Source organism: Procambarus clarkii, chromosome 9 (assembly GCF_040958095.1).
Source record: "Procambarus clarkii isolate CNS0578487 chromosome 9, FALCON_Pclarkii_2.0, whole genome shotgun sequence".
Taxonomy (NCBI): domain Eukaryota; kingdom Metazoa; phylum Arthropoda; class Malacostraca; order Decapoda; family Cambaridae; genus Procambarus; species Procambarus clarkii.
The window spans coordinates 17801804-17822993 of NC_091158.1; the positions used below are offsets into that span (position 1 = coordinate 17801804).

General features: G+C 39.2%; 3 protein-coding genes and 1 long non-coding RNA gene across 5 annotated transcripts; 1 reads left to right on the forward strand and 3 right to left on the reverse strand.

Moving 5' to 3' along the window:
- Nucleotides 1-2040: 2040 nt before the first annotated feature.
- On the reverse strand, nucleotides 2041-4223 carry LOC123766114 (hepatitis A virus cellular receptor 1-like). The gene is made up of 5 exons (XM_045754980.2): nucleotides 4113-4223; nucleotides 2865-2909; nucleotides 2699-2782; nucleotides 2314-2607; nucleotides 2041-2228 (listed from the first exon to the last, which is right to left on the reverse strand). The coding sequence occupies exons 2-5, from the start codon at nucleotides 2907-2909 to the stop codon at nucleotides 2115-2117; spliced, it is 537 nt and encodes a 178-aa protein (XP_045610936.2). The 5' UTR covers nucleotides 4113-4223; the 3' UTR covers nucleotides 2041-2114.
- Nucleotides 4224-7581: 3358 nt separating this feature from the next.
- Nucleotides 7582-9489, reverse strand: LOC123766101 (putative per-hexamer repeat protein 5). Its single transcript, XM_045754962.2, has 5 exons — nucleotides 9348-9489; nucleotides 9178-9255; nucleotides 8260-9030; nucleotides 7990-8180; nucleotides 7582-7798 (listed from the first exon to the last, which is right to left on the reverse strand). Exons 2-5 carry the CDS (start codon nucleotides 9253-9255, stop codon nucleotides 7678-7680), a joined length of 1161 nt encoding a protein of 386 aa, XP_045610918.2. The 5' UTR covers nucleotides 9348-9489; the 3' UTR covers nucleotides 7582-7677.
- Nucleotides 9490-12978: 3489 nt separating this feature from the next.
- LOC123766118 (uncharacterized) lies at nucleotides 12979-14589 on the reverse strand. The gene is made up of 4 exons (XR_006773794.2): nucleotides 14447-14589; nucleotides 13730-13827; nucleotides 13455-13514; nucleotides 12979-13119 (listed from the first exon to the last, which is right to left on the reverse strand). It is a non-coding gene; the product is annotated as an uncharacterized lncRNA (long non-coding RNA).
- A 2217-nt stretch (nucleotides 14590-16806) lies between these two features.
- On the forward strand, nucleotides 16807-19564 carry LOC123766106 (uncharacterized). Of its 2 annotated transcripts, none has more exons than XM_045754969.2 (5): nucleotides 16807-16894; nucleotides 17023-17091; nucleotides 17906-18544; nucleotides 18621-18811; nucleotides 19390-19564. In XM_045754969.2, the coding sequence occupies exons 2-5, from the start codon at nucleotides 17023-17025 to the stop codon at nucleotides 19508-19510; spliced, it is 1020 nt and encodes a 339-aa protein (XP_045610925.2). In that variant the 5' UTR covers nucleotides 16807-16894; the 3' UTR covers nucleotides 19511-19564. The 2 variants fall into 2 exon arrangements, with proteins under 2 accessions (XP_045610925.2, XP_045610926.2); XM_045754970.2 differs by having other exon boundaries at nucleotides 16815-16902.
- Nucleotides 19565-21190: the final 1626 nt, after the last annotated feature.

The window sequence follows — 21190 nt, forward strand, 5'->3', positions numbered from 1 at the left end:
TGCGGGGGTTTGGGAGTACCAAGTGTGCGGGGTTCGAATCCTCCTCGTGGTGACTTATAGGTAAAGGTCTGATAGTAATCTTAACAATGGGGCTACCTGGTTCTCATTCATATATGATGTATTATGTAAATACTTCCTATATCAACGTAGACTCAAAATGTTCAGGCAGTATATTGGCAGTGTTGAAGTAGTATTTTCACAATGTCAAAGCAGTAGGCTCAGAATATCCAAGTGGTTGCCTCAAATTTTCCAAACAATGCTCACAACGTTCAAGCAAGAAGCTCTCAATACTCATGTCCTAAAAAATAAAAATATTAGCGGAAGAAAATACATTCATCCCGTCAAAAGAGATGATTAGCCATCAATATTGCAAGGCCGAGTTACACCGTGACCGAGTTGACAACGCAGATTATTCCCGTTATGTTCACGATTCTGAACATGTTCAGTGTCAGACCCAGGTGCAGGGGTTCTCTTATACCACATCTATTAACATATGGTATATCTTAAGAAATATTCCTTGGTGATATTTAGCGCCCTCTGATTATTCCGCACATATGATGCTACAAAGCCTTCCCGGTTTGGTGCCTACTTTTTGATAATTACTCATTCTTGCTTCCTACAGGTTTTCGCATGGAAACATTTTACGAAATTTCCTGCCACATTATAATACTCATCAATCTTCATTTAAACAGTTTATATACCCAGACTGATGGTATTTTGTATTTGTGCCTGCAGGAACAAGCTGTTAACTTTGGGTTAGAAAGGCGGAGTCAAAGTTGCCTAATGTACTGACGCATTACGTATTTTCCCCTTTCATATCCTCAACATATATTTAACATTTTCTAAGGATAAAATCCGTAGCAGCTGTAACTCCTAGGCACCTATTTACTGCTAGACGAGTAGGGTATCAGTCGAAAAGATACCCACTTATTTACCTCTACCGGGACTAACCCAGGATCTTAGGATTGCGACCCCCGAGCGCTATCTACTCAGCTAAGCACTATATCCACAAACAGCCATGTTACCTACAAACTCGTGCACGATAGCTGCAGAACTTCCCATTAAGGTTTTGACCCAATGACTTGTGTAAACACTTGTAAGAGAGGTCTAACCAATGACCTAAAAATTTAAACCTGTTCGCGTCTGCCGTAAGAAAGTTTGCACAGGCGCCGTGAACAACGAGGTGCTTCAAGATGAAATATTAGTCATTTACTAGAGTCCTTTAGATCAAATTAAGACCATTAGTACAAAAGTTTATACTAGCAGTGGGTTCCAGCGTGAAGTAGATGAATACGTCTTTAAACCGATGGATACCTACTACTATTGTCCCCTGAAGTTAATTTCCCAATCACACATGGCAAGTGCGCGCCTGTACATTGGGAGGGTGGGGGGGGGGGGCTCTTCAAAGTTAAGACTCATGAGGTACGTAAAGTTTTAAACCAGCAACGTCTGACAAGCACGAGTAACCAAGAATACGCACCTCCGGGAGTTTCAAATCTGCATCGGTACAAAATATTTTGTTTACCAGACCACACTAGATAGTGAAGGGACGAAGTTTCGGTCCGTTCTGGACATCTGGATTGTGAAAATCTGCTCTAGAATCTACTAGAGAATGGTCCAGGACGGACCGAAACATTGTCATCTTTACTTTCTAATCTGTAGTTTGGTCAACATTTCAACCACGTTATTGTAACTCTTCGTCTGCAAAATCTTTTCTTTACTGCCAGAGTTTGGTAACAAAAGTTTAATTTTTGAACCGTTATCCAAGTCGAGTCCCTGGTTCACGAATATTAAGTACAGGTCTCAGACCAGTCATGATTATTAGAATAAAGGAGTGGGTTAAGGAGTTATATCACGTCCCCCTAGTTTTGACTACTGCATCACACTAGTTTGCATTTTTAACCACTAGCCTCTTGTGGCTGGCATTGATATCTAGAGATGGCGTGCGCCTTAACCCTCCGACTGACTTTGCGTAACCTCATTTTGGCTACATTCTTTAACCAGTTACTTTCTTGGAAGCAAGGATTTCCATAATACATCTTACTCTTCAATCTTTTATTGTAAAGTTGATACATGGTTTTCAAACTAGTATGCAATGTCTTTGGAGGGTCACATTATGCGTAGTATCTGGCAGTGGTGGAGGTAACCGTGGTTGTCACTATCTGGGTGACTGTAGTAACAATATCTTGTACTAGTTCTTGTGTAGTCACCACAGGTACCGTCTGGATCTGTAATTCAGATAAACCATTAGTAGCAATAAATTTTAGTTACGATGGGTAATTTGTAGTACATAAAACAAGCCTCCTGTGTTACCTCGTGAGTGACAGCGACGTGGGTTATAGTCTGCCAGTATTTAACAGTATCTGTGGTGGTGACGAACTGACTGTAGATGGACACCATTGTGCTCACTGGGTTGACCCCCACCGTAGCCGTCTCAACCACTACCGGTGTGGAGGTGACCCTTATCACAGAGGTCACGGTCTGTGGATACTGGGGAACAAAGTCCCATTGGGTGGTTGTCTGGGTGACTGTCAGGGTGATCGCCGTCTGCTCTGTAACCCACACGTCAGAGGTCGTCGTCTCCCGCAGCGTGTGGGTCAGGGTTGTCTGGAGAGAACCAGTCAAGTTAAGACAGCCAGTTTAAAAATTATATTATGTATACTATATATGTAGACAAATATATTGAAATACTACGTACCTGAACAGTGACTGTAGAAGTTGTTGGAGTGACGACTGGGAGGGGCGCGTGGGTGCCGTAAGGGACGAACCCCTGACCCTGGATCTATGGTGGAAGAGCATCAAAACATTAACATTCATTATGTGTGGTAGACTGTAGTGTATTTGACTAATACTATGGTTCTTACCTGAGAGACCAGGCAGAGAACGGAAAGTAGTGCAAGTGCAGCCATCTGAAATTATAATTAATGTCAGCAGTTTGTCTTTAAGCTTTCTAAAGGGATTTATTTTTAACTAGTAAATGTCAAGGCTTAATTACTAGCTAAATTAGTGCATCAGGCAATGTGAACGTTCCGAGGTCACAGTACGAGCATATTTAACGCCATATTTACTTTATAGCAAAAGAACTTTTACTATAAGCAGTAGTTAAAGCATTGTATTTAAGTTTTGGCGTAGCTAACTTGCGTACACTGGTACACTATGCATTAGTAATAAGACTTAAAAAAGCACTATTAGCATTTATTTTGCCATTGTTTCTAGCTCAATGTGATAATGGTTATATGATAAGACTTCACGTCTTTGAGCTTGAGCGGTGGGCTGGTTTTAAATCTATAGCATGTGATTTAGTGTGTACTAGTACAAACTAGCGTGTGTCTAGGTAAAGTTTCGAGGATGAAAATTTTATTGCCCTTTTAGTTAAATTAATATAGTTTAATAAAAGTACGTACGCAATTTCTTAGGTAACCCTAGCGTTTTAGACACTAGGGGTTGCGACAATGCAGTTTTGAAAGTGCAAGCTTTTAAGACAATCTTAGAAAGGTATGCTATTTAACCATGAGAGGGGAAGGGGGTACCTGGGTGTACGTTTTCCCCTTTAACTTATGTTTAGTTAACCCTGCATGTTTGGTGTAATAGTATGAAACTTTCACCCTGGGAACGGCCATTAAAACATTCTAGCACTTTTAGAATCGAGTTTGAATTAAAGCCTATTAGTTTTAGTCTGCCTATTAAGGTATTACTTTTAGTAGTTAATACCTACTACAAATAAGGTGAAACACTAAAGCAAGTATATTTAGTATATTTATTTGTCTAAACTTAAGATTCTTAAAGAGTAATTTCAAAAGGTTACGATTAGCATGATTAACTAGCCGCCTTTACTAGGAAGAGCTAGATCATACCATGAAACTTCCCTATCGACTTAAAGTACCAGTTAAGATGTGAACGTTTATATAATAGTTGACAACCTAAGTTTTTAATGGTACCACTATTTAGTTATGAAAAACTCCCTCAAAGCCATAAACTTTTTTCTAGACATTACTTACAAAAATAAGTTTCTAAAGCTATTTTAAACGATTTACCAATATGGCTAAATAGCCATTACATTATAAAACTATTCGAAATGCTCAACCACATACAACAATGAACTATTAACTAACCTTTAAGCTAGAAGTCAAAGTTGCTTTACCTACCGCAGGGAACACACTGACAACTGCACGGCAGAAGGCCACCTTGTTGCCTCTCCCTCACCTGGAATGGTTGCCTTCTGAACGATTAGGATGCCTACTAAATTAGCGCCATCTGTTGTCCAGAGAATACCCTAAAGTTGTTATTGGAAGAGAGAAAGGAACGAGGGAAGGGAGAAGATCTTACATTTCGTTTTTGATTTATTGATTTTCATAAAATCACTGGTTTTTCATCTTTTTACAAAATTAGCTTTCAGTAATTTGTTTACACTAATGATTGCAAAAGCATTCAGCATAAATAACAACTGTAAGACGTGTATGGGCAAAAATAATAGTTAAAAAACTAAATCTTTAATTTGTTGTATATTAGAGTAGATTACATGGATAAAAGCGAAATTATATAAGAGAAACATTGTACATAATGTCATCATCATCAGAAGATTAAGGAGCTGACTAGTATTAGACTCGCTTTTAACACTGAGTTCATGTAATAGGATTGTTACTTCGACAGATCAGACCCACTTTGAACAAACAGTTCATGACTTCGAGAGGATCTAGAGTAGTTTTCAGCAAAGCCATTTGTTTGTGACAAGAACTGTGCAATAAACTCCTGTAACCAGCGAGGAATACCTATAGTTAATATACACATTAACCGACTACCAATAGATCACATATTTTGTTTCATTATCGGTTAATTTGTCTTTGGGATTTTTGTATGCAGCGAATAATTAACACGGAAAAAAATCTGTTGTTTTTCCTGACAGTTTTATCAAAGTCCAAGTTATATTTTTAGTAATTTGTGATAACTCGGAGAATAATTTAATGTTTTATACTTTTCACACAGAGATCACACTAACGTGATGCATCAAATGAAAAAATCCACAAGGGCCGCGACGAGGATTCGTTCATTTAGTGTTTTTCTTGGTATAGTTTACGATTCCATTATTTCCGTATCCCCGATGGGATATATACACAGAGGTGTATCCCACTGCTTAGCGGCATGTTCCGGTGTATATTCACAGTGTTTACGACTTTAATATGCTTACTAGTTTTAAAGTTAACTGTTGCCGTGGTCTTAATAACCTTCCAGAGATTGATAGGCCTTAAACTCAACACTAAACGATGACTTACACTCACTACGGATAACGTAATATTACTATACCTGACAGTAACTGACAATATTTCACAATATCAAACAATACCTGACAATACTTGGTAAAATATTTCGAAACCTTTAAATACAAATAATTTGACATTTAGATGATTATGAGAGACTTAAACTACACTCCAGGAGATGAGGATACGACGACGTTTCGGTCCATCCTGGACCAGAATCGACTTATTAATTACTCTGGACAGGCTGAAACGTCGTCGTCTCATCATGTGTTGTGGGGTTTAGTCTTCATATCTTCATCCACATCATTGCGACTCATCGTCTGCACTTAGATGATTATAATCCGAGGATTAATTCTCACTTCTAAATAATTTACTTTGCTGTGGCCTTGGCTTATCTATGTTGGTCTTATCCTATGGTTTCTGGGTTGGAGTTGGTTAAAGCTACGTGCCTTGGGATTTAACTAAAGTTATGTCTGGTAACGAAATTCATGTAACCATATTTTAGCGCTGTAATTAAATTTCCAGCAATATTAGAGCTACAGTTACGCAATAAAGTCTGCCAAACTAACGTCATAAATTAGATATTTTATAACTAGAACCACTAGTAAATAATATATTTAATTTTACCGAGGATTTCCAGTTTTCTCTTCCGCCGTGTGAAATAAGAGGCTTTCGGTTATACGTAGTCAGACTTGTGTTCCTACGTTCAGTTCTATAATCGCAATATGAACATCTCTTATAGAGCTTGTTATTTCTTGTTAATGTCAAGAGAAATAGTCAATGTATATTCAACTGCTAGAGTAAAATTGCGTTTAATGTTCCTGTTATGATTAAATAAAAATCTTGTAAACATTACACTAATTATAAAATGTTAGAAATGATTATAAATTAATAAAATAACCGTATTACAAAACTTTCGATTTGTTAACTTAGTACCTGTAAAATCTTAATGATAAAGAATGTGTCCCAAGATAGGTCAGACGCTTGCAGATAGTTCCATACAAGACAAAACATTGCCTTTAAGAATTATTGCTTGCGACATGTTAAAGTGATAGTTTTCCCCTAATTCTTCCATTTCCTAACGTTTAACATGTATGGATTTTTTTGTACTTTTATGACTTATCACCGTCTTCGATTTGACGTTCTTGAAAGCTGAACTTTTATAGACAACTTATCTTCGCGTCATTGTTGGCAAAACTGTTGATAATTAGTGTTAATCATTTCTTTAGCCGGAATAAAAACCACTGCTACACAACGTTAAAAAAAAAACTTACATTAGGTATAGAAGAAGTTACATGGGTGCCACCTTTAGATTATAACCCCCAAAGATACAAGTTTTTCCGTATGCAATGTTTACCGCTGTATTCTTGCAGATTCTAACAGTATAAGAGTGTCTTATAAAAAAAGTTTAATTCAACAATGTTCCGTTTGTCACCTTTGTAAACTTGTCCCGAACAATACGAGACCTATAGTAAAGTTCTAACTACTATACACAGTTTATCATAATTAAAAGATGACAATTGCACCCTGCGGGTTGAAAACCTTTTTAACCCTATTAAACGTTTTTTTGAACATACAAAGGCAGTTTTCTGCCTTACCATTGTAATGATTCTGGAAGCCTACTTTTTAAACAAGTCTTGGAAAACCCACCCACGTAAAGTGGCCATGTTTCCACAGTCGAGGTAATTGCTGGTGGATTGTATTTTACTTCTAAAATTAGACTGACCGTTTTAGACTAAAAGAAGGCAAGCAAGCCACAAAAAGTACCAAACCGGGACTGCTATGAAGAAAGAATCTAGTATCTTGTTTAATTACCATAGTAATGAAATAACATTGCTTAAAGACATTGCTAGGGTTACTAATGTAGTGGCAAATATACAGTCAAGGGACGAAGTTTGTCCTACTTATATGGCACGAACATTTATCTCTAGGTCGGTTGTTTAGGATGTTTACAGGAAACTAATTTCACACCGTTTTTTGTTATACAAAAATTTGATATATTTATCAGAAAGTCTGATTTATAGTCAAATTAACAGGTTCTCAACTAGAGTATTGGCCGGTGGAGAACTGGTTGGGAGAGTTTCCTAACACCTAAAGGCAGTGTTCACCTTTCAGTAAATAGATACTCCGAGTAGTGTTATCCAGGGTAGGGTAAATTTATCCGGGACAATGGCGGCCATCTCTTTCCCGCCTTAGGGAAAGATGGCATTGACCAACTTTCATACAAGTCTTCAAGAAGAGAAGTCTGGTAATTATAGTACGAGGCAGATAATTTTGTCGTATAACTACAACCAGCGCCCCAAATTACAGGTAGTAAAACATGATAGATTTACTAAATGTTGCATACAATTTATTAGTCTAAGCAAGTCTAGTATTTTAGTTAACATTGGAATATTTAAAAACAGGAGTAAACCGCGCCATTTTAAGCCCTGTAGCCGTAGCCGCTGTTAACGAAGACAGTGTCGGTGACAGTCCGGTAGTTTGTGATTGTAGTCCTCTGGGTGCTGATGTTTGTACGCACCAAAGTCGCCGTATAGGATATCCTGAAATGAAAGTAATCTTAAGTTATAAAGTTAACCCACCTCCATACACACCAAATAGTCATTTTGAACACAAACTAATACGAATTACATACAGTAGAAACTTTCTAAAAGACCGAAATATTTATTTAAAGTTGAGAAAAGCTAGGTTTTAAACCAGTATTAAACCCAGCTTACTTCAGTTTCCAACTTACACTTGAGTGGCCGTGGTGGTGAAGGTGTACTGGCTGATGACGTAGGACGTGTGGGCGAGGGTCACGTGGGTTAGAGAAGTTTCAGTCACGATCCTGAAGTCAGACTTCACCTCCGTTAATGTTACGGTCCCGGGCCGGACAAACACCGATGTCTGGAGAGCGACGCGATCATCGACGGGCGTCTGCAACACCTGTGACGAAACATTGTTAAAATCATCTGCGTCAAGACAGTGTTCTCGACTTTGAATCAGTATTACTGTGTCAACTTACCGCTCGTGTTCCCACGGTGACAGTCTGCACGCTGAAGGAAGTCAGGGTCACGGCCACGCTGTTGAAGGCCTGGTCGGTGACAGTGACACAGCGGTCGATGGTGATAACTTGGGTGACAGTTGGGGTCAGGAGTGCGTCCACTCTTCTAACTTCAGGGCTGCCAACGTTTCTGAAGATATTACGACCTGGGCCACTGGTTACACGAGGCACGTTAACCTGGTTAGACCGTCCACTATCAAGAATTGTAGGTTGACCAATGCCCACACCTTGGCCAAACACACCCGCACCAGACGCCTGAGCACTGCCCACACCCTGGCCAAACACACCCGCACTGGACGCCTGAGCACTGCCCACACCCTGGCCAAATACACCCGCACCAGACGCCTGAGCACTGCCTACACCCTGACCAAACACACCCGCACCAGACGCCTGAGCACTGCCCACACCTTGGCCAAACACACCCGCACCAGACGCCCGAGCACTGCCCACACCCTGACCAAACACACCCGCACCAGACGCCTGAGCACTGGCCACACCCTGACCAAACACGCCCGCCCCAAGAGTGCCAGATCCTACAGAGGAAGGAACGGAAGCGCCATGACTTAAAGCAACACCCTGGGGAAAGTTGACCGTCCCGCTTGGTAAGGGTTGAGAACCAGCAGGGAAGTTATTGCCAGGAACGAAGTTGAAGTGGCCGGTCTGTGCAGGGAACTGGTCGACAAGTATTATGGCAGGGGCGGGTGACTTTGCTGGCAGACCAGTCTCCGAGATCTGGAAATATTAATGATAGAATGTAGTTTAGAAGGAGAGATTTACGGCCACGCCAGAGTGAAAAATGAAGGTTAAGACTAAACAGTAAATTGAGTAATTTTAAATTATTAACAGTGTGCCTTAAGAGCAAGATTAGAAGAAACTTACTTGAACTGGTCTATATTGGCAAGACACATCTGCGACCAGACAAACCAACGCTCCCAAGACTGCAGTAAACAACCCCATCTGTAATCAAGCCATGTGTACATTATACTTCACACACGTTATATTATCACATGTCTAAACGCATCAAACGGTTTTAATGTAATTGAAACTACCTTAAAACCGTAGACAAGTTGATGTTAACTCGGTGAAGGTCAGGAGGCAACTGACTACTCCAGTCGCCGCTGCCTACGTCAACACCTCCCTCACACCAGCGGCCTGGTCGCTATCCTCGATATGACGACACATTGCTACATACAAGGTCATGTTTACATGCCCGCAATGCTGTGCTGTAATGTTGACCTTAGACTACATGACATGTAATATTTATTTAACAAAATATTAAAAAATAACGAAATTCCGAGTGAATGAGGTTAATTGACCACTAATTATCAATTGAACATTGACAGTTATGAAGGAACAGACTGTCAGATATCATGTACTTGACCCACTGGCGTGTATTATCACCATGACACAGGTTGTCACATCACCTTTCAACTAGGTAAGTTCAAGACAAAGTTTGAGAAGATTCAGAGGTATGCCACCAGATTAATCTCAGAACTGAGAAGTATGACCTACAAGGAAAGGCTATGGGAGCTAAACCTCACGTCCTTGGAAGACAGAAGAGAAAGGGGAGACATGACACCTACAAAATTCTTAGGGGAATTGATAGTGTGGACAAATACAATCTATTTAGCATTATTGGAACACGAACATGAAGACACAGGTCAAAACTTAGTACCCAAATGAACCACAGAGATATTAGAAAGAATTTTTTCAGTGTCAGAGTAGTTAACAAATGGAATGCCTTAAGCAGTGATGTTGTGGAGGCTAACTCCATACACAGTTTCAAATGTAGATTGATAGAGCCCAGTTGGCTCAAGAATCTGTACACCTGTTGATTGACAGTTGAGAAGCGGGACCAAACATTCAAAGCTCAAGCCCTTCAAGCACAACTAGGTGAGTAGAAGTAGGTGAGTAAAGACTGTCACGTATAGTGACCTTGACACTGTCTGAACGCTCATTATGAGAGGTGAAAGATTGACAGCCCATCATCTTACATCTGAACAAAAGACTGTCCTGATCGCAATGTATTTCACAAATATTGGCTTATTATCTTGAGGTTATCTTGAGATGATTTCGGGGCTTTTTAGTGTCCCCGCGGCCCGGTCCTCGACCAGGCCTCCAACCCCAGGAAGCAGCCCGTATTAACCTAAATGTTTGTTTTCTTAGACCCATCAACCTGACGACGTTCGAAGCTATGAGACTCATTATGTATTTCGTTCTCTTGTAATCTTTCATGTAAACACTTCTTAAGTCAACTTAGACTCACAGTAGTCAAGCAGTTGGCCCACACTGTTCTTCTTCTAAACAAAATTCTGCTATCTTCTTTGTCTGCCATCAGCAATATTTCAAGAGAAGATTTTTCATCGGAACTGCATACTTTACGTTAAATTAATACTGATAATCGGCCTATAATCTCTCCGTCTGTAAGTTGACGCATATTAGTAATGTTACATTTAAGATGCTGTACAACCTCAGTGCTAGTTCCAGATGCAAGGCGCTCGCTTATACTACATCTGCTAAGTCCCAGATGAGCCACAGAGACGTTAGAAAGAATTTTTTCAGTGTCAGGGTAGTTAACAAATGGAATGCATTAAATAGTGTTGTGGTGGAGGCTGACTCCATACACAGTTTCAAATGTAGATATGATAAGAGCCCAGTAGGCTCAAGAATCTGTACACCAGTTGATTGACAGTTGAGAGGCGGGACCAAAGAGCCAGAGCTCAACCCCGCAAACACAACTAGGTGAGTACATCTAGTAAGTCTTAAGACTTTCTTGCTTCCCAAACACGTTTGTCTAAGGAAACGATTAGGAGAAAGTATTACAAAAAATAATTGAAAGGTCTAAGAGCGCATTACATTATTTAGATTTGTTACATATCCAAACCCAAATCCTGTGGGGTTTTTTTTTCCTCTCATGGCTAGAAGGATGGAGCTTTGTTAGGTTAACCATATTGAAGTGGCAGATTTAGTGGCCAACATGACCATATCTATGAGCGAAAACTACAACCTAGTGGGCAGTTTCCAAGAGCAACGCCAATTCAACGTTCAATTAAAGGCGATTTAACATCGAACAAACACCAATCATGTGTATGTTGTGATCACTGGGAAAACATTCCATTTTCTGATTTTTTTTCCCCTATAACCACTGACTATACTGCCCGTTCTCCTAATGTCTCCCAACATCAAGAAAACGGTTAATTTAAGGTCCTCTGCTAACCTACCAGAGGACCCAAAGCAGAAAACGGGACATTACGTCACTTCCGCGAACAGCTTCTATTTTCTAGTGTGAAAATTTTTGGCCTTATTTAACGCATACGAGCGAAAACCGACGTTCTTTGCAGGACACGTTCAACTATAACCACTGGGAAGATAAGCTACACGTCCTCAAACCAAGTCCATTCCATCCAGCAGTCGACCCCAAAGACTCATTCATCAATTTTAACATGTTCATAATATGAATTCTCATAAATTAAGTTATATATTAACATACTGTGCATATTTAGGTTAGGTGTTTAGGGTCTGTCGACTTATTTGTAGTACGCGAGTGAACCATTTACAGTGATGTGCTTCGAACGAAAGTAGTCAGTGAAGCACTTGAGAAGTGTTCGAACGTCATCAGTTGTGTAAACGGTTTTTCCCCTTTCATAAACGGGGTTTGGCGGCTGCATGGAATGGTCTTTCGCCTTTTGGGACGGAATTAATCTGCAACCAATAACCAGTTCTCGTATCTAGAGAGACCTGAACCTTCAACCTTGCACTTTAGTGGGCATAAATGCAAAACTAGACATTGGTTGCACCTTGAATCAACGCTACGTTAATTTAATGTGAAATGAACGTTATGCTGCGTAGATTCTCAATTTGTGCCAACTTGGGGTACATCTGCCATAATGGGTCGTCCATATAGCGAGGTCCATAAGGTGACCAATATTACCGAGATTCTCGGTTCGAGTTTAGTTTTGATCCAATATTTTCTGCCATATTCATTCCAGTGTATTCCCGGGAACAGGAGAAAACCCCCACCTCGAGATAATAAAATGTTGACTTCGCTCGCAACTATTACCTCAAGATACAACTTTGAAAATGAGATGGTATGGGGGCCGAGGAGGAAGTTTAAGTATTTGGAAGAGGGCACTATGAGTACTAGTCTCAAGACGTCTGATGAAAACGCCAACGTTACTATTTTGTAAGTTTAGTAGAGTATATACATAAAGGCTAGTATCCTAAAGACTTTTCTTCCGTCTTCAGATAATTTCCGATATACCCAATTTTTACCTAGGGCAGCGGGCCGCCAACCTCCGAGGCTCACGGATCACCAAATTCATTATTTTAGGTCCCCGGGACCAAACAAATTAGTCTATTCCAATTATGACATTACATAGCTTAGAAGAAATACATAGGGCATAAATCGTCTGGAGAACAATTAGTGGTCCACGGACCACCAAATGGTGAACGTCAGACTAGGGAATAAGATTATCAACTGAGGGAACCGCTTCGGAAGCATCAGCGAACCTGCCGCCTTTAAGCAATTCCGAAGGGATGGCCACCGCCCTACCAGAGACCGGCAGTGTAATAGGAAGTCTGTGTCCTGTATTGCGAGGTTTAACCGAAACCTTCCTCATTTAACAGTAACACTTAAATCTTCCTACATGGCTTTACTTCTCGTGCAAGTAATTGAAGATCAACGTTTTCTTTAGCTTTATTAACAATCTATATAAATTTTATATTTAACATTAACAATATTTAGTAGACAAGTAGAGTTATCTGGATGACCGTAGTTTCCATCTGGCAGCATTTTGTCGTTACAACAGGAACCCTCTGGACCTGGAATAAGAAAACCATTAATTTGAGAAGCGTTACTACGTGCTTACATATAGGCAGCAAGGAACCAATACAAGATTTCATCGTATCGTTAAAAAATTTTACCACGAGACTGACAACCACGTGGGTTATGGTCTAGTATTTAGAGCATCTGGTAGTGACAAGACGACACCATTGTGCTCACTGGGTTAACCCCACCGTAGCAGTGTCAACCACTACCCGTGTGGAGGCGACCCTTAAATAGGGGGTCACCGTCCTGTATACTAGGGACGAAAATTACCTTAACTAGTTACCATGGATCAATTACTGCAGGAACAACACTAGACTGGTATACTAACGCAGGTTATGAGAGATGCGCACCCTTCATGTACAATTCCGTGAGATAGTGGTACACCATTCTGCAAGAAATAATTATTAATGTAGATATTGGCACTTTCAAAACAAAATTTGAAGCCAATCTAAAATTTCAGAAAAAAAATTTAGTCAGGGTCGTGCTAATGACAGGCTTTTTTTTTCGGGCTATTATAACTAGCGGTAGCTAGTGTCAAAGTCTTTACGCAACTTTATTGAGAAGTTTAACCTAAGTAACCATAATAGTATATTCAAAACATACCTTAAGAAAGCGCCAAGGATTATAAACAGTAGTATTAACAGGATGAAGTACCGTAGTTGCATGACAAAAGTACGTATTTCGCGCCTAGTTGCTGGCATCTGGTTGAATAAAAGTACTTATTAAACAAGCTATTTAAAGCTTCAGGGATAGTTATTTAGAACACTTACGCTTATTTAATGCCTCTAATAATAAAATTTTAGCTTTATTAATCAGGGTAACGTTTGTTGCAGGTACTGTTTCAGTTTCTTAAACCTCTATAGAAATTTATCTAGGACAAGGTCATTATTGGGATGCAAATGAGAACTTAAAATTTTACATCCAAATACCTATTTTAAAATGATTAATTATTCAAGCACCAATAAGCTTTGGAATAGAATAAGGCCTTACACCTTAGGAAGGCAGAAGTATTTGCAATATAGCAAAGTTATTTGATAAGCATTTGATACCATATTTCTTAGCAACACCAATAGAATTAATATCCAAAATTAAGCAACAATTTAAAAGCTGGGGCACTATGCAAATTTTTAAAGATAATTTTGACAAACATAGTAATAAAGTTACACTAATCAAAAATTATCCAATTTTTTTCTGGAGGGAGATTATCAGCACCACTAACCAATGCACAATCTTTACTTAAACACCATTATTACAACACACAAGCATTTACAACTCCCCCTACCCAAAGTCAATAATAAATTTAGTAACTTAAACATTAACCTTTTTAAATTTGAAATGCAAAATTCACCGGACAACAGCAGGGGACAAACTGAGGGGCTCCCAGCAGCAGGCCACCTTAATGCCTCTCACACACACACCAGGACAATACCTCTGAGGCCAGATGCTACTTTAGCGCCATCTATTGTCTGGGGAATCATCTACAGTTCTAGTGATAGAATTAGAGGAAGGACGGGAAGATGGGGGTGGAGGGGGGGAAGAATGTGTATACATTTCATGGTCGATCTATTGAATGTTATAAATGCACAGGTCTTATTTTTCATTTGTTCATCTTTTAAACAATTATTTCAGTAATTTGTTTAGGCAATGGATTAAATGAACAAATTATATATATATATATATATATATATATATATATATATATATATATATATATATATATATATATATATATATATATATATATATATATATATATATATATATATATATATATATATATATATATATATATATATATATATATATATATATATATATATATATATATATATATATTAACTTTCTTAAGTTTATTTTCACACTATATTTATGGTGTGACGCCTAGAGAAACGTTTCGCAAGACACTCCATACATTTTCAAAGACAAGTTTTCCATGCTCTGCCAAGGCTTATATTCGCTTGGGGTGAGTTGATAAAGTACATGATTGAGATAACCAAGTGAATGAATGGCATATGGTGTATTTAATAGGCGTGTTCTATGTTCTTGCTTCTACTGTTTCTGTGTTGGTTCGGGGTTTTGAAGTGGATAGAATTTAATTGTGATATTTTGCTGTAGATTGCTGGTTTTGACTTTTGGATGTGTAGGGCCTCGCTGATGTCGAGTTTCCTGTTGTTGTACCTGTCGATAATTTCTGTGTTGCTTGTTAAGATTTATCTGGTGATGGTCTGGTTGTGAGAGATTATATGCTCCTTGATGGAGCGTTGTTGTTTGTGCATTTTTTTTATTTGCAAACACATAAATACAACCATAACAGAAAAAAACATCATCAGCATTAACTTTAACAAGTCAAGAAAAACATGAACAGAACTCAAGAACAGTATAACAAACACACATGAACAAAAGTCGTAGAATACACATATTGGAAACAAACATAGGTAGACACCTAAACACAGTCAGAAAGGAAAAAGTACCAGGGCACTATATCCTAACACTAACAAGGCAAAAAAAATACACATGAACAAAACTGAGAATAACATAACTATTCTATTTCATATCAATTTAGTCACTGTGAGATATTAGACAGATTATCAACACTAGTAAATGTGATGTAAGCTTTGCATTACTGATGAAAGTCTCCTCTTTACAGAGGGGCTGAAGGCAGATAAAGAAAGTACCAGATTTTGATTATTTTAAATATGAACAGTGTGAGCTTACTGCTTGAACAGTGTGAGCTTACTGCTTGAACAGTGTGAGCTTACTGCTTGAACAGTGTGAGCTTACTGCTTGAACAGTGTGAGCTTACTGCTTGAACAGTGTGAGCTTACTGCTTGAACAGTGTGAGCTTACTGCTTGAACAGTGTGAGCTTACTGCTTGAACAGTGTGAGCTTACTGCTTGATCACAGAATCTACGATTTAAGGAATGTTTACATGATAGATTACAAGTTTTGTTATAAATTGATATACACAATATATACAAAGAAAGCTTAGTGCCAAGGCCCCAGCACAAACACAGGAACAGTGCAAAATGAAAATAACATAAAACACAAACAGATACACAAAGGAAAAAACTCAGAAGCACTAAGAAACTAGAATATAAACAAAACAATAACAAACACAGGAGCACCCAACACAGGGTGCCAGCATAGACCGGGAACGAGGTCAAGCACGCTTGACAGGTTTCTCCTGATACTTATACTTCTCCGGAAACTGTGAAGTGAACGAAATTCATATCGAATCATACATTCGAACGTTGTCAGGTTGACAGGTCTAAAAACAGTCAAACTTTTAGGTTACTAAGTCAAAATGAGACAAATACATTGAGATCCAGACAGCCTTTTGTTCAGATGATGGGCTGACAAAATCCTCCCTCTCCTAATAAGTTTTCAGACAGTGTCAAGTTGATGATACGTGACAGTCTATAGCAAGGCAATGATATGCGACTGTCACGCAAATGATTTCAGTTTTGTTCTAGTAACAATGGTTAATATTCAGCACATAATGGTCAATTAAACTCGTTCTCTCATAATTTAGGAATTTATTAGTATTATTGTTTAAATAAATAAAATATTACATGTCATATAGCCTGAGGTCAGCATTACAGCACAGCATTGCGGGCATGTAAGCATGACCTTGTATGTAGCAATGTGTCGTAATATGGAGGTTAGCGACCAGGCCGCTAGTGTGAGGGAGGTGTTGACGTAGGCAGCGGCGACTGGAGTAGTCAGTTGCCTCCTGACCTTCGCCGAGTTAACAACAACTTGTTTACGGTTTGAAGGTTTTTTTGAGTTTCGCATTTACATTGAATGCGATATTTTAATTTTATTTAATGGGAACGTGGGATAATTTAACATTCGTTTAAAACATGGGGTTGTACATTATTTTTGGTTATTTCCAGATGAAGTTTATCTTTGGAGCCTTGGTTCTTCTGGTCGCCGATGTGTCCTGCCAGTATAGACACTTTCAAGTAAGTACTATCACTGATGTAACAACGTATATTTCTAAATGTCTGCTGCATAGACTACTGTAGCATACACACGCCTTTACACGTTAAATACTGAAATTGGGCTTGATGAGCTATAACTTGAAAAAGAAAGGTAATCGGAATTATTCTCATAACTTTGTTTGACAAATGCTTGTATATAAAACTTGTAAAGGCACTTGCCGATTCTGTTCTATAAGTTTTAGAATAAATGTAATATAGCTACGCGACGAATCTTCAAATCTACTATCGACCCCCAGAAACCTTCAAACTTTCGTACTGTGTTAAACGGTAACTCTTTTAAACAATAATATTTTAGGAATTTTTATTCATAGGTGTGGGTTAGGGGTTAGGTGTTTGGATTTTGTTGCAGTTATTTGTAGTACGTACATGAACCTTTTTATGGTTCCACCGAAATTGGTTCGTGAAACATTTCATGTCTGAAAAATTCAGTTGAATGTAATTTAACTCTTAACAGTTTGTAAAGTGCATGGAATATTTCCACTCAAAAGATGAGCCACCACACCCTAAATTTCAGTGGTTCAAAAGCTTGGGTCAAAAATACCCATAAGCTTTTACATAAACAAGAAAACCTAAATGCTAAAGTTGTACGTTCAGTTTAATAACATAATTTTAATGTTTAAAATTAAAGGCTTCCTTGGGCTAAAATTAAAGACAACCACTACTTAACCGAACTTAACAGACTACTTATGAGTAAGGGGGGGGGGAAATCACTTAGCTATAAGTGATTTCTTAAATAAAAGTAACCGTGACTAATTACGTACGTTTACCTTTCCAGATCCCTGACGTAGATCGGGGCCAGAGCTCGGCTCTCCTGGACAACATAATACGTACCAACCAAGTGCCTACACAAGCGAGCAGTTTTGGCTCTAACAATATTCTTGTAACTCCTCAAACGCAAAGTGGGACGGTGACCTTACCCCAGGGAGTTCTTGGTCAACCCATCCCAGTTACTTTCCCTGGACGGTCTGACACTACGTTTCATAAAGGTAGTGATCAGGTGGCTGGAGGAGTCTTTGGCCAGGGTGTAGGCAGTGGTCAGGCTGCTGGAGCAGTCTTTGGCCAGGGCGTAGGCAGTGGTCAGCCGGCTGGAGCGGTCTTTGGCCAGGGCGTAGGCAGTGGTCAGGCGGCTGGAGCGGTCTTTGGCCAGGGTGTAGGAAGTGGTCAGGCGGCTAGAGTAGTATTCGGCCAGAACCAAGCTGCAGTACTCGGTAGTGGCCGGTTTAGCAAAGTTAGCGTTCCTCGCGTGACTATTGGCAGCCCTGAAGTTAGAAGAGTGGACGCACTCTTCACCCCAACTGTCACCCAAGTTATCACCATCGACCGCTGCGTCACTGTCACCGACCAGGCCTTCAACAGCGTGGCCGTGACCCTGACTTCCTTCAGCGTGCAGACTGTCACCGTGGGAACACGCGCAGTAAGTGGTATCAGACACTGTACTGAATGTATTTCATTAATACTAGTTCGCTCTAGTAAATACTCTTTCGTCACAGGTGTTGCAGACGCCCGTCGATGACCGCGTTGCTCTACAAACTTCTGTATTTGTCCGGCCCGGGACCGTAACACTAACGGAGGTGAAGTCTGACTTCAGGATCGTGACTGAAACTTCTCTAACCCACGTGACCCTCGCCCACACGTCCTACGTCATCAGCCAGTACACCTTCACCACCACGGCCACCCAAGTGTAAGTTGTGAACGTACAGGGAGTGGGGGGGGGGGGGGTCTTTTGTTGGCAAAGAATCCCGTTCTTAAACTTTGTAGTTTCCATGTTGCTAGTAAAAGGGTCGGAACTCTTCCCTCCTGCCCACCCTTCTAGGTTTAATCACTTAAACTACGGCAGCTAACGCAGTTTTTTTTATACTAAATCCTATTATTGCACGAATGTTGGGTCAAGGGTTCAGAGATAATTAATTTTTTCCTTGAAGACCTTGTGAAAGAATAGTTGTGCCATCACCATAAGGCGACTAGTATTCCCTTTCCCAAGCTTCATTGAGCGCTATATTTGCATATTATTCCAAAGTTACTTTCAGTTTCTAAACGGAAATGCTAAATATGTAGTTTAGATTTGTGTAATTTACTTTACCTTAAGAGAAAGTAACTTGCCATAACGTGTAAACAATGTCAATAGTAAAGATGCATTTGAAGCATGTGCTTATTAACACTTTAACAGATTGTTTTATTAGAATTCCATTATTAGAATAATTAAGAATTATTAGTCCTGTGCTGCAATTATGGAATTTAAAGTACCTTCTTTAATTTCAGGATATCCTATACGGCGACTTTGGTGCGTACAAACATCAGCACCCAGAGGACTACAATCACAAACTACCGGACTGTCACCGACACTGTCTTCGTTAACAGCGGCTACGGCTACAGGGCATAATAATCTCTTGTGCTAATCTTTAAATATTAACATTACATAAATTCTATAACCTTGGCTTCAACAGTTTTATTACCAACCTTCGGAAACTGATTAAGACTTTACTTGATAACCCGAAAGTATACAAATAGCTTACTAAATGCAGCTGAAACTAGTTTCCTAAAATTAGACACTCGCAACTTGACCTGTAATTTTTGTAAATATTGGCACCCAGTAGTGAATAATTTAACTAGTGACTATGGACTTAGTTTCCAGGAAACTCTGGTTGTTTAAATGGTTGAGAAAATATAGGTTCTCTCATACAAAAAACCATAACGTTAAAGCAGTCGCACACAGAGATCACACTAACTTGTTGCATCAAATCCACAAGGGCCGTGACGAGGATACGGCCCTTGTGGATTTGTTCATTAAAGCAATCGGTTATTCACTAGGTAAAAAAAAAAAAAAAAAAAAAAAAAAAAATACTTTGTTCACAAGCACTAACAAGTTTTGGTCTCTGGAAGTACTTAAACACGGTAGTTTCAGCAGGCCATAACCTTCAGTGCTCGGTCACATTTCGCCTTCACATTTTATGGTTAAGGTAACGCTTAACACAACTGTAGCAAGTTAATGCACTCTTAAATTATAACTAATTCGTACTTGATGTACACCAGCTTTTAAAATATTATCGATGCCTAGTACTCGGTTACATTCTGCAAATGGTGCTGCTAGGTGAACATACCAACCACTCTTGGTTAATTTGACATGTCTTGCAACGGGACTTTTCCAGTAACACTTTCTTAATGGACCCGTGACAGTCACTTGTGAAAGATTAAACATGTTTGAACACGTAGTAGTAAGGCAAACATGAATTTTTATCTTGGCGCTGAAGTTTCTTGGCAATACGACTCTGTAAAACATATCGTATGTAACTTTGGCGGAGGGTTTCGGTTACAGCCAACATGGATAATTTGAGGAAAGGCCACTACTGAATTCACTAGGTTTCTATATTTGTTAATCTAGCCATTTTATTTGAGTTACTAATGTATTGAACAGTAATCACGTATTCTGACAATCTGATAGTTTTCAGTAATTCTGGCGCTTAGTCAAATATTGCAAAATGGAAAGTCTAGGTACTGCAATATTCGCTAACCATGGCAAGTAGCGGTGAGGGCATCGTGCACTAAACTCCACTGTTAGGTCTAAAGCGTATCGACCTCCTGAAGGGCTACCAAGACCGCTATAACTTGATGACCACGTATGTTTTATCCTGAATACTGTGTACATTGGAACGTGGAACACCTTGTATTCACCTTCAAGTATGTAGATTAGTTGAGAATACCTGTGTTCATTAGAGAACACGGTAATAATGGGGTACAGAAATGACTATAAAATACAAACTAACGCTATGAAAACTATAAATTAGAATAGCAAAGTATACAAAATTAAAGTTATTAAACGTGTAAAAATCCCAAAAATTGATAACCAAATTGAAAGTAATCTGATCCACTCGAAGCTAGAAAATTTCTCTCCAAAAGATCAAATCCGGACGCTTGGGGCTAGCATCATCAAAACTGGCGGATTAAATGCTCTACTGTAAAAGATGGACTTAAGCTGGTCCAGGTTAGCATAGTTCAAAAGGGAACGGCATACCGGGTGTCGCATTCAGACTCCAACGAGAATGTGTTGGCACTGGTCGCCACT